The following is an 11,153-nucleotide window of genomic DNA, read 5'->3' as shown; positions in this document are numbered from 1 at the left end:
AGACTAACGCTGAATTTCAAGTCTTATGTGATGAGTTCCAATTGGGTCTGTCAATTCGAGTCAACGGCTCATATTCGGGTTAGATTTTGGGTCGTTCGGCTTGATTGGTTTGGAACTTCGGATTGTTTGGGTCTTACAAAATATGATAAATGGGTCAAGGTTTGCGTCGGGTCAGGAGTGACAAGTCGTCTAGATTTTTCACCGGGTTAGGGATGACAAGTCTTGATTTTTCACAATTCTTTTCATCGTGCTTCTATTTTAAGGTCAGTACTCATTTTAAGGTCAGTACTCAGTAGCCTTATAGGAGTGATAGGATCTACAACTACAAGTATTGTTTTGCAGCTAGTATTAGACCAACAATGAAATTGGGCAGCCCAAATCATTGGTCCAATCACTTGGGCTAGGAATTGGGCCCATAAACAATTCTATTTTTTTTTTTTTTTTGTTTCTAAATCTAACATTGTTTTTAAAAGATATGTAGTTTTAAGAACTATTTAGTGGGTTTCAAAAAAAAAAAAAATAAAAAAAAAGGAACTATTTAAGGCCTGTTCTAATACGTTTATTTTCAGTTCATTTCAGCTCTAATAAGTTCAGTACAGTTCAGCTCATAATTTCCTTCTCTTATAAAATATTCATTTCAATTCAGCTCTAATAAGTTCAGTACAGTTCAGCTCCTAATTTCCTTCTCTTATAAAATATTCAGTTCAGTTCAGCTCTAATAAGTTCAGTTCAGTTCAGCTCTAATAAGCGTTCAACTGAGTTCAATCAATGAGAACAGGCCCTTAGTGTACTAAAGCATTTTTTTTTTTTTTTTTGATGTAAAGCCTATTATTACACCTACCAACATTAAAAAGTCTACATAAATACATGTTTGTTTTTCTTTCGTTTGTTTTTTTTTCTATTTAAAAATTCTACATAAATCATATCTTACATAGTACTGATCTAGTTAGAAATGAACCAAAATATTAAACTAAATAAATTATGAAGTAAGAACTAGGTATCCAAGAATCCAACTCAAAATACTGGACATTCAAATTAGATCTAAATTATATATCCAACTTGAACCACGCACTGTATGTAGCTTGCCATCACTTGCCACTTGGATGATACTAATTAAAGATCAATTTTTATTAAGGACTAGTCACTCGACTGCAAGTTCGCAATCACTACATATAGAGTCCAAAACCAGATATATATCTAATTCTAAATATTAGACATTCAAATCAAATCTAGATTATTATCCGACTTTAGCCCCCTAGCTTTTAAACACTTGCCACCTATTAGATCAATTTTGGTTAGGGCCTAGCTGGTCGACCGCAATCACTGCATGTAGAATCAAATACCTTATATTTGCATATTTCACTAGCTAGCTAGGTTTCGTTTTGATATGATACTTCAATTCGATCTATATTTGTCCTTTGTATATATTTTTTTTTACAATTATTTGCATGATGCACGAGTCATTCCTAGAACACACTAGTCTTTTTATTGTCATAAATATGAATAGTATCAAAGGATTTGCTAAGTAATTTCCATCACACAAAGAATTTTATCATTGTGGACGACATAGCTTGCCCTTCGTGCATGGAATTTGTACAATAAATAATTGGATAGAGGAAAGAGATTTATGAGAGGACATCTATTTATTGCATTATTTTTGTTTGCCAAAATATTGTTAGTATATAGCCTTAAGTCATGAACCCTAAGTTTTGTAGCAGGAAAATGTTCGATCTATATTACCCCACTTTTGAAAATGAATTACTACTTGACCAATTAAGTCTTCATTTTGATTTGTTTAAGACATGAAAAGATGTCAATTAATAGTATCCTATTTTGTTCATGCATGGACAACATTGAAAAAAATGAAAAAAAAAAAAAAACACCTACGTAGTTTAGCGTGTTGATTAATTAATTAATTAAATAGAAATATCATTCAATAAATATATACACTCTCAAGTCTCAAGTGGTGACATGCGTGGTTGGGCTAACTAACTTGTGACAGATGCTAACTCACTAGGGTCCTTCTTCTTATATAAAAAAAATAAAATAAAAAATAAAAATAAAAATAAAAAAGTTTCTACTTAAAATAATGCATATAGTTTAAATAATAACATAAACTAAACTCAACATGAAGATTACATAAGTTTTTTGTATAATTGTTACTCTATCTATTTCATGATATATGCATTTTTTTTCTAAACACTACTACTCACAAATTTGAGGTTACACATTGACGATTGATATTTCGAAAAAAAATTACGTATCGTTAATAGTTGCTTTTTTTTTTTTTTTTTTTTTTTTTGAGGCAATATCGTTAATTGTTGCTTTGTATATATAAGTATGTAATATCTTATCATGATATGGAAGTATCATATAAGTACAACACACCAAATATCTCAATTAAATGTATCATTAACCAGTGCCCAAGGGCAATGGCTAATAACAATAATTGAAATGTTCTTAGCTAGCTAGTCATAGTCTTGAAAATCCAATTGTGAACTCGAAGGACTCATATAACGTTTACGTAACTCATTATCCATATATCGACTTGAAAAGGGACAATAATAAAGGATACCCTATACAAGTGTATGCTATTCACACAATTTATAAGTGTATTTAACTAAAATTACATAACATGGCAAATAAGAACTGTTTAAAACTTATAAGTATTAAAAATACCTCATTGTTATAAATTCCAAGGTCCAAATAATTCAATTATACAACACAATTCTCAAAGTGTCTAAAATGCTAATTTGGGTTGGGTTGATATGTAAAAAATTTCGAACTAATATCACAATTTATCTTATCTACCAAAATAAAAAATAATGTTTAAGTGAACAATATTACTAATTACTACTTTTATTAGTGAAGAACTAATGTCTTAATTATGTAGACTTCCTTAAATAATGAAGGAGATAAACTTGTATTTTCTTATTATTTATACCATAAAAAGTTATTTTTATTAATTATAACTACTAGATTAAACATTTTTTTTTTCTTATAATTTATCTCTGTCATTTTCGCCTTAAATTTAGATGAAAAAAAAAAAAAAATCATACGAGAGAATAATATTAATATCTTTATATTAGTGAGTGGGGTATAGGAAGCCCTATATATACAAGTCCAAATGTAACAAATAGTTGTAGTAATAGACCATAGAACAAATCCTCTACATAAAAAATAGCATATCATCATAGAACAAAAGGCAGCTTCTACATATACTTGTACGTAGTTTTTTAATATATATTTGGTTGCTCCAATAATGGTTGATAGTATTGTTGTTGATAGAGATAATGAATTTCAAAATAATAGAATTCTTCCAGTTTCAGCTACCCCCCCTTCAAAGGCTTCAACTCCCTGGTAATTTACTATTCTTCATAATTTTTTTTTCCTTTTATGGATTGAAAAGGTACACGAAACTTGATGGTAACTTATGCAACTATTGATCATTTGATCCCTTTGAAATTTGAATTTGCGTCACTAATATTAATACAACATTTTTTAGGTATGAAAAAGAGGAAACTATAGAGGAGAAAAAAGTTGGGAGGACTGCGAAATTCCTTCACTGGATAGGCTACGAAGAAATCTTCTCATCACAGGTATTTTCACCATTCTAAAGGTCTAATGTGTGAATTGCTTTTGTAATGTAAATTAATTTTGTGTTCCTGCATAATGCGAAATCAAGTTTAAGAAGAAACTTCATTTGTGAAATCCTTTCAAAAAATTTATAATGTAATTTGGAATTCAATAGTATCAGACATGGCTTATAATTTTAAGGTTGAAAGTAACCCACACACGCTGATCACAAATTGAATACTTGTAATGATTGTCACATATAGTAAATGAAGCTTGAATCTAATTGTTTTTGGTACTTTGTTATATGCATTTTATTAATAATTTAATGCTAATAACTATAAAGTGTGACCAATTTCAGGTATGGAGAGCATCCGTGGCAGAACTCCTAAGCACAGCCATCTTAGTATTCATGTTAGATACCATTTTCATATCCTCTAAGATCAGTCATGAAACACCCAACATTGTATTTGCTTGTTTTGTTGCTCTCATTGTAGCATTCCTTCGCCTTGCTACACACCCCATTTCGGGTGGCCATAGCAACCCAACAATCACCATCTCCGCGGCCTTTATGGGCCTCATATCTTTATCGCGAGCCATGATCTATCTTATAGCCCAATGCATAGGGTCTATACTTGGTGCATGGGCACTTCAGGCAATGGTCAAAGGTTCAATAACAAATAGCTACTTGTTAGGGGGGTGTACACTCGCGGTGGCCACCCCCGGGCCAGAAGGCCTCACCACAATTGGGATCGAGACAGCACAAGGCCTATGGGCCGAGATTATCTACACTTTCATTTTCCTATTCTCGGTGTGGATGGCCTTTGACCAACAGCGGTCAAAGGCCTTGGGCCAACTTGTGATGTGCTCGATCACCGGTATCGTGGTTGGGCTAACCATGTATCTGTCCACCACAGTGACAACCAAGAAGGGCTACACTGGAGCAGTTATCAACCCAGCAAGATGTATTGGGCCTGCAGTTGTGAGAGGGGGCCATCTTTGGAATGATCATTGGGTTTTTTGGGTTGGACCTATAGTAGCTAGCATTGCATTTTATCTTTATAGTATGGTTCTTCCACTTGAGCATTTCAAAGCAAGGATAGCTAAAGAGTAAGCCTAATATTTGTATTGGCCTATTGGGAATATACTGTATCAAACATATGCAAGTTTAATATTATGATGTTGTTGATAAATAAATTATTTTATGAGTAAGCAAACAATTTTGTAAGTTTGTTTTTCAAACAAGATTTGTAATGTGATGATTTGAAAGTTATTAGATGCATTATCTTATAATATTAAGTTTTATCATTACATGTATCTGAGAACACATACTTTCAAATGATATATAGATCATTTAAGGATAAAAACAACGGATTCGACGATGGGATTGTCGCTACATCATTTGACATCACATGTTCCATATCCTGTACATCTTATAAGCTCTCCATATAACTACATGAATTGCTTTGCCTAATAGCTTAGCATTTCAAATTTTACATAATGAAGAAATTTCTTTGCATAAAAAGGCTTGTAAATTAACATATTACTATATCAACATGGATTGCTTTGCCTTACAGTTTTACACTGTCATGGTCTTTATGGACATTGGCATATACACTGTCATGGTCCTCAAGGACATTGGCGTGTAAGAGGCATAACAAATGAATTGATCAACATTTCTCAAGCAGATAACACTATGCAAAGTAACCGTTCCCAGTACCAGGGATACATTACTGTATTACAATAGCTACATGGAAATACAAAACATATATAGGAAGCCGAACAACACAAGATTTACTAACACCATGAACTGAAATTGCTTCCAATACATAAGTGATTCAAGACACGGATATAAGATTTCATTTATTTTTATATGCATTATCAGTGATATGAGAGATAAGATCATGAGGCCGTCTGCAAAAATGAAGTAGGATCGGCAAGGGGCTCATGAACAACCGAGTTAGTTGAAACTGATACAGGGTTGCCTTCTAATTGTAACATCAGACTCCCTAAGATCTCCAGCAAGATCTTCTTGAACTCCTCTTCTTTCACAAGCTTTCCGTCGTCAGCATCTACCATCTTAAACACTTCATTAGTAACCTTGTCCATCTGTTCATAGTATTTTGAATTATGTCAGCTGTGACTTATAGTAAAGTACCACATAAAAATAATGAAAGACAGAGAGACAGCTTCCTTAACAATTTTTTCTACGCTTAAAAATTAAGCCTTCAAAGATTACAGAGACATAACTAGCATAACCTAAGACACAGTACATTCAAAAGAGCTTAGATATACCTCAGCAATCGCACCATAGGGAGGCAAACCAGCAGACGGGGCCAATGAATCTAATGCCAAGCGAAGATACTCCTTCGACAATCTTCCATTCTTATCCCTAGGTATAGCTTCCAGCACAGCATTCAGTACCTGGTTATATCACCCACAAACAATAACATTAGTTTCTGAAGCCAAAATTTTCCTCAATGATTCTAAGATTTCCAACTATGCTACATGGACCTGGGAACAAATATTTGACAGGTTCGTGGTAGAGTGTCAGACTCAGCTATCAGAATATCAAGGATCCAACAAAGGTATGAGATCTGATATGTGTAGTAAGTGACAAGAGTACGAGTAATGCTGTAAGAATTGTTATCTAGCCATTTCAATAATTATGTCTGATATGTCATATGTGTGATAAGTCACAAGATGACGGATTTACCTTGTCTGTTTCATACTTATTAGCTAGAAGAGTCTTGATGGCACTTCCATCATAGGTGTTCTCAGTGTGTGCAACAATCACAGGTTGCTCTCTAAGACGCTCAACTATATTTTCGAGTACTTTCTTGAGTTCCTCCAGGAAAGTCTCCTGAGATGATATCAGTTGCTGATCATTACTACAGTCCTGAGTACACAATTCCAAAGCTGGTTCTACAATATTGCTCATAACCTACAAAATCACACATGACCCTAAGAGTATTGTCAATGATGCACTTGAAATAATTGATAAGAAGAGGAGTAAGGAAAAATAGTACATTACCCAAGAATCTGAAATAGGGGGCAACCCCTGATCAACACCAAGCTTTTGCAAGGCTTTGACAATGTGATCACACATAGTTGCATTTGGAGTAGCAGTCTCAGAAAAAATTAACACCATATCCGTCTCAAAAGCAGGACTACTTATATATTCATGAAGTTCTTCACCATCAATGCGGAGGATGACAATGGGGTCCCGTTTTAATCCAGCAGCCATGCCTATAAGGATGTCTGAGAGAACTTCTTTAAACTCGCTCTTGCTTACTTTCTCTTCTTTACCATGAGTGAATTCATTCAGAACCTATAATAGCCACCAGAAATGAATAAATTATTACTGCACCGTTATCTGTATCTAGTGCTATTTGTATGTTTTAGTTCCCCAAACACTCATTACAAGCCACCCTCTTTGCCATCAAACAAGTAAAGTCATGAATTACATGGGTAATAAGTTCCTCCATTTTAACATCTTTGAACTATCAGATAATTTGTACCTTAATATCACCTTTCACCATCCTTTAAAAATGTGAATCTCACAACTAATATGTTAGTCGTTGACCTTTTAACCCAAACAGCTCACAGACCTGCATTTTTTGAACTCTATATGATCTGCAGTTTCAATTGGCAGATAGAGACATTTCACAAACCGACCAAGCCATCCTATTGGTATACTCCATAACTTTAGGTGTACTTATCTTAATATATTTTCCTAAATTGTGGTCCTTGTCCATATTAATTGCCTAAACTATGAGGTTAATTAAGATCCTCATAAAAATTGTGATCTGAAAGGTTAGCCTGCCTCTTCAACCAGTTAAAATTGACTACCAACTCTCTTGGAGGTCCCCACTCCAAAGAGCACTTTCGGCCAAAGCAGGATAGTTTCAAATGCCTCATGCTCTATTTGCTTGAAGTCTTAATCATTACATAAGCACTTGCAAGTTGCCTAAAATAACTATGATAAACACAGGACCACTCTTCTCACTTCATAATAGAGGTGTCAACTCGGTTGTTTGGATCTAGTCATATTTGGGTGAGAGGTATACAATTCGGTCATGGTAAATTGAGAGACCGATCCTATTTAGGTCTCATGATATTAATATACTACGATAGATCAAACATTATAAGTTACAAATAATAGACTTGGGAAATTTCAGTAACTATTAGGGACAGAATCGAATTGAGTTTCTTGTACAGCTTATGATTTACCTTATTAGCTACAAAAGGTAGAGCCTAACCCCTTTCAACTTTTCCTTCCCCATTCCAACAATCCCAAATTCTGGGAAACTTAGTGCTGAAACGGTGATGTGGGTATGATTATAAAAATGCTCTTTTTCTTATCTGCATAAAAAAGCTTCCGGCGGCCAACTTTTTGGCTGGTCTGCAGGATATTATATTGACCTCATAAAAAAATAAATTAGGTCATTATAGGGATCATTTGGTAGGATGGTCTGCCACTATTCGCGGTTATCTAACTACTTAGTCTATAATTTTCTGCATAAACAAACATAAGATTCTTCAGAGCATCGAGTTTACTAGAGACTTCTTCTATTAAAAGAAAGGTCTAGCCGGCTAGAGAAATGTTCATGACATGTTGAGTAGGAGCCTACAATATTTCTAGAGGAAGCTTAGTAACTATGATTTGCGATCTTCTGCATTAAAATTTTTGAATTAATCAAGTAGCAGAATCTTGCTTCTTGAAGCACAAATTGGAAACTGACATACCAAGTAACAAGAAATATACTAGTACGAAATTAAGCTTCAAAGCTCAAACAAGGATCATCAATTTTCGATTTATTCAAAACCACAGAAAATTAGTATTTGTGGTAATTTCTTTCGCCAATATAGCAGTTACTTTCAGAAAGAGACTCCAAAAGATCAAAAGAAAAAGCAGGATATTAAGGCCGGTCACTTTTCTGTCTTTTTTGCCATTTAATATGTATTAAGCAACTATCAATCTACAAAGCTAAGGTTTAAACAATTATGCATACCTGTTTTAACAATTATGCAATGATGTCAAAAAAAAAAAAAAAAAAAAAAAACGTTTTTATACTTTTCTGCTCAATAAACTTCATCCCTTTCTATCAACAACTTAAGTCAACCAACCTCATCAATCACAATAATACTAACTCCCTTTCAGCCTAAGGTCTATAGCTCCTTGAGACTTTTTTCAAGAGCTTATACTTTTAATTTTTACTTTACTTATTAAAACATGAAACTTCATCCTAATGAGTAACCATAAAGTCAGAATCTATAATAAGTGCTATGAAATCAACTATGAGTGACATGTAGGACCAATTTGCAAACATTTACTAATGTCAAGGTTGTAACTTGGTAGAATGATCCAGCTAAAGCCATTCTTAAAATGATTTTCCTAATTTCAATATTCGGTACTTGGTAGAATGATCTAGCAGGAGCCAATCTTAAATACAGTTTTCCTTGATGAACTAAGTAACAACTATGCCTCCAGATATGTTAAACCAGCTAGGCAGCTACCGTAAAAGAAATATAACTTCCTAGTAGATACACATTGATAAAAGTCTTAGAAAGTTAGAAGTATACAAATCAATGACACAATCACACAGTAGTACAATATCTACATTCTACGACAACGTACTTCACAATATTCTTACAACCTCTCTAAAACAGGCAATGTGATGAAAACCATGATAAACACGGGCCGTAAACACTCTACAGGGTTCTGCCCACCGTGTAGACCCTCATCTGTTTCCTTTTTGGATTCATGAGAACATGCAAAATCGGTCATATCACTCATATGGCTTTCAAACCTTGTTAGCTAAAAAGGCACCGACAAATTGATTTTGTTGGACCATTTTCAATTCCAAATCTCTAGTACAATTTCTAGACAATTCATCCTTCAAATCACTTTTACCTTTGGGTCCACGATGATGCACAAAAATTGACATAGAGGTGTACAAATTCTTACAGACTATAGCATCTAATTATCTAAGAAAGAACTCTGAAACAGATATTTTTTCAACCAGTTTTCAGTATCTCATGAAGAAGTTAACTAATTAAACTACCTAAACTATTCAAATTTGGATCTTTTCACATACCACACAATAAAAACGAAAGCTTATGGCCCCTCTTTTTCAATTCTTCAAAACCACTTAGTTTTACTACTTTGTGGGACCAAAAAATTTGTCCACAATGAAGAACTTGTGAGCTTCAATTTTGCAGTAAACAATCTTAATTTTATCTAATTCACCAGTGTGACATAATATCCCACGTTTTTCACCATTCCACTCCCTAGTCCCTAGAAGCCAATTACATAACCCATACTCCCCTCCGTCCACAAATAACATATCAATAACTCAGAAGATTGTTTTTGAGGACATTCTATAAGGAATACACGAAGATTATTTGTGGGCGAAATGAGTATCACACATTCACACCTATTTGGGTCATTTCCTAATTGTTCACTTCTCTGGCACTTGTATTAAATTCTCCATATAACCTATATTGTATGAAAACGAATAAGAACCCAACACAGTTACAAATTAGATACTAGACGTACACCTAATAACGACAATTATAAAATCAAACTTACTCATACGATAATAACATAATTAACATACACATATACATGTGTTAGCCTGACCTTCAGACTACGTATTAGTTACACAACAAAAAGTCAAGCAAAATACGTAAAAAGTTACCGGATTAACAAAACATAACATAACAATATTTAAAGCCATGATCGATTTATATACTCCATTAATCGAAGTAACATATTAACATGTACTCGAAAGGTAGAAAAGACGAACTGACCTCGGAATAGATGTGATCAGAGTCAGAAGAAGAGCCTTTAGGAGGAAGACCAAGAGCAACACCAATATCAGCAACAGCAGGTTGAAGTTCTTTCACAGATAACTTACCATCATTATCAACATCAAGTTCTTTGAACTTGTGATCCACATATTTACTGAACACCTCCTTATTTTCAACCAACTCCATTATATCTGAACCGTCCATTACCTGTCCTCCTTCCAACACCTTTTTCTTTCCTTCCATTGGTTGATCAATTTTTATTCTTTTTTAAAAATTAATTCACACCCACAAATTTTTAAGGAAATCCCAGAAAAACCCAGAATTTAGTTTTTTAAATTTTGGTCAATTAATTGCCCAATTTGCAAACTTTTTTAATGAAGAGCTAACTTTAGAGTGTGTAACTTGTGATTTTTTTTTTTTGGCGAAACTCTCAGCTAATCCTCGTGTTCTTACTTACGACCTGCTTTTATAATACTATGAACGTGGGTGATTTGATTGTGAAACGCTCAACAGAGAGAAAGAGAAGTGTTTTGACACGAAAGTGCTTGAGGATGAGACACGTGGATGTGGAATTTCAAAAGGGGTAATTTAGACTACCACCAAATTTTATGGTGGAGATTCTATGTTTTGGGGTTGACAATGGAGTGATCTCATTGTTTTTATCTTTTGTTGGTCATTATCTTTGGATTTTGTTAAATGGATTGTTAGATTGGGTGTGGGTCGAATTGGGTCAATTTGTTTGGATTGTGATTGTTTTTAGTTGG

At 33.8% G+C, this 11,153-nt stretch overlaps 2 protein-coding genes across 3 annotated transcripts; one reads left to right on the top strand and one right to left on the bottom strand.

The window, feature by feature from the left end:
• The first annotated feature begins 3,161 nt into the window (after window positions 1–3,161).
• On the top strand, window positions 3,162–4,885 carry LOC145619394 (uncharacterized). 2 transcript variants are annotated; one of them, XM_081674077.1, is made up of 3 exons: window positions 3,162–3,360; window positions 3,506–3,599; window positions 3,920–4,885. In XM_081674077.1, the coding sequence occupies exons 1-3, from the start codon at window positions 3,263–3,265 to the stop codon at window positions 4,685–4,687; spliced, it is 960 nt and encodes a 319-aa protein (XP_081530203.1). In that variant the 5' UTR covers window positions 3,162–3,262; the 3' UTR covers window positions 4,688–4,885. The 2 variants fall into 2 exon arrangements, with proteins under 2 accessions (XP_081530203.1, XP_081530204.1); XM_081674078.1 differs by having other exon boundaries at window positions 3,935–4,873.
• A 385-nt stretch (window positions 4,886–5,270) lies between these two features.
• LOC145619393 (uncharacterized) lies at window positions 5,271–10,860 on the bottom strand. Its single transcript, XM_081674076.1, has 5 exons — window positions 10,390–10,860; window positions 6,608–6,904; window positions 6,290–6,517; window positions 5,869–5,997; window positions 5,271–5,682 (listed from the first exon to the last, which is right to left on the bottom strand). Exons 1-5 carry the CDS (start codon window positions 10,630–10,632, stop codon window positions 5,476–5,478), a joined length of 1,104 nt encoding a protein of 367 aa, XP_081530202.1. The 5' UTR covers window positions 10,633–10,860; the 3' UTR covers window positions 5,271–5,475.
• Window positions 10,861–11,153: the final 293 nt, after the last annotated feature.

Source organism: Chenopodium album, chromosome 27 (genome assembly GCF_948465745.1).
Source record: "Chenopodium album chromosome 27, dcCheAlbu1.1, whole genome shotgun sequence".
NCBI classification, from domain to species: Eukaryota; Viridiplantae; Streptophyta; class Magnoliopsida; order Caryophyllales; family Amaranthaceae; genus Chenopodium; species Chenopodium album.
This window is presented reverse-complemented; position numbering and strand designations above follow the sequence as displayed.

Excerpts from the sequence above, each read along its gene's own strand:
- LOC145619394 (XM_081674077.1), top strand. The coding sequence starts at position 3,263 with ATGGTTGATAGTATTGTTGTTGATAGAGATAATGAATTTCAAAATAAT. Across the intron at positions 3,361-3,505 it reads TCAAAGGCTTCAACTCCCTG|GTATGAAAAAGAGGAAACTA; the intron begins GTAATTTACTAT and ends AACATTTTTTAG. Across the intron at positions 3,600-3,919 it reads AAGAAATCTTCTCATCACAG|TGTGACCAATTTCAGGTATG; the intron begins GTATTTTCACCA and ends ATAACTATAAAG.
- LOC145619393 (XM_081674076.1), bottom strand. The coding sequence starts at position 10,632 with ATGGAAGGAAAGAAAAAGGTGTTGGAAGGAGGACAGGTAATGGACGGT. Across the intron at positions 6,518-6,607 it reads CCCCTATTTCAGATTCTTGG|GTTATGAGCAATATTGTAGA; the intron begins GTAATGTACTAT and ends GTGATTTTGTAG. Across the intron at positions 5,998-6,289 it reads ATAAGTATGAAACAGACAAG|GTACTGAATGCTGTGCTGGA; the intron begins GTAAATCCGTCA and ends TGATATAACCAG.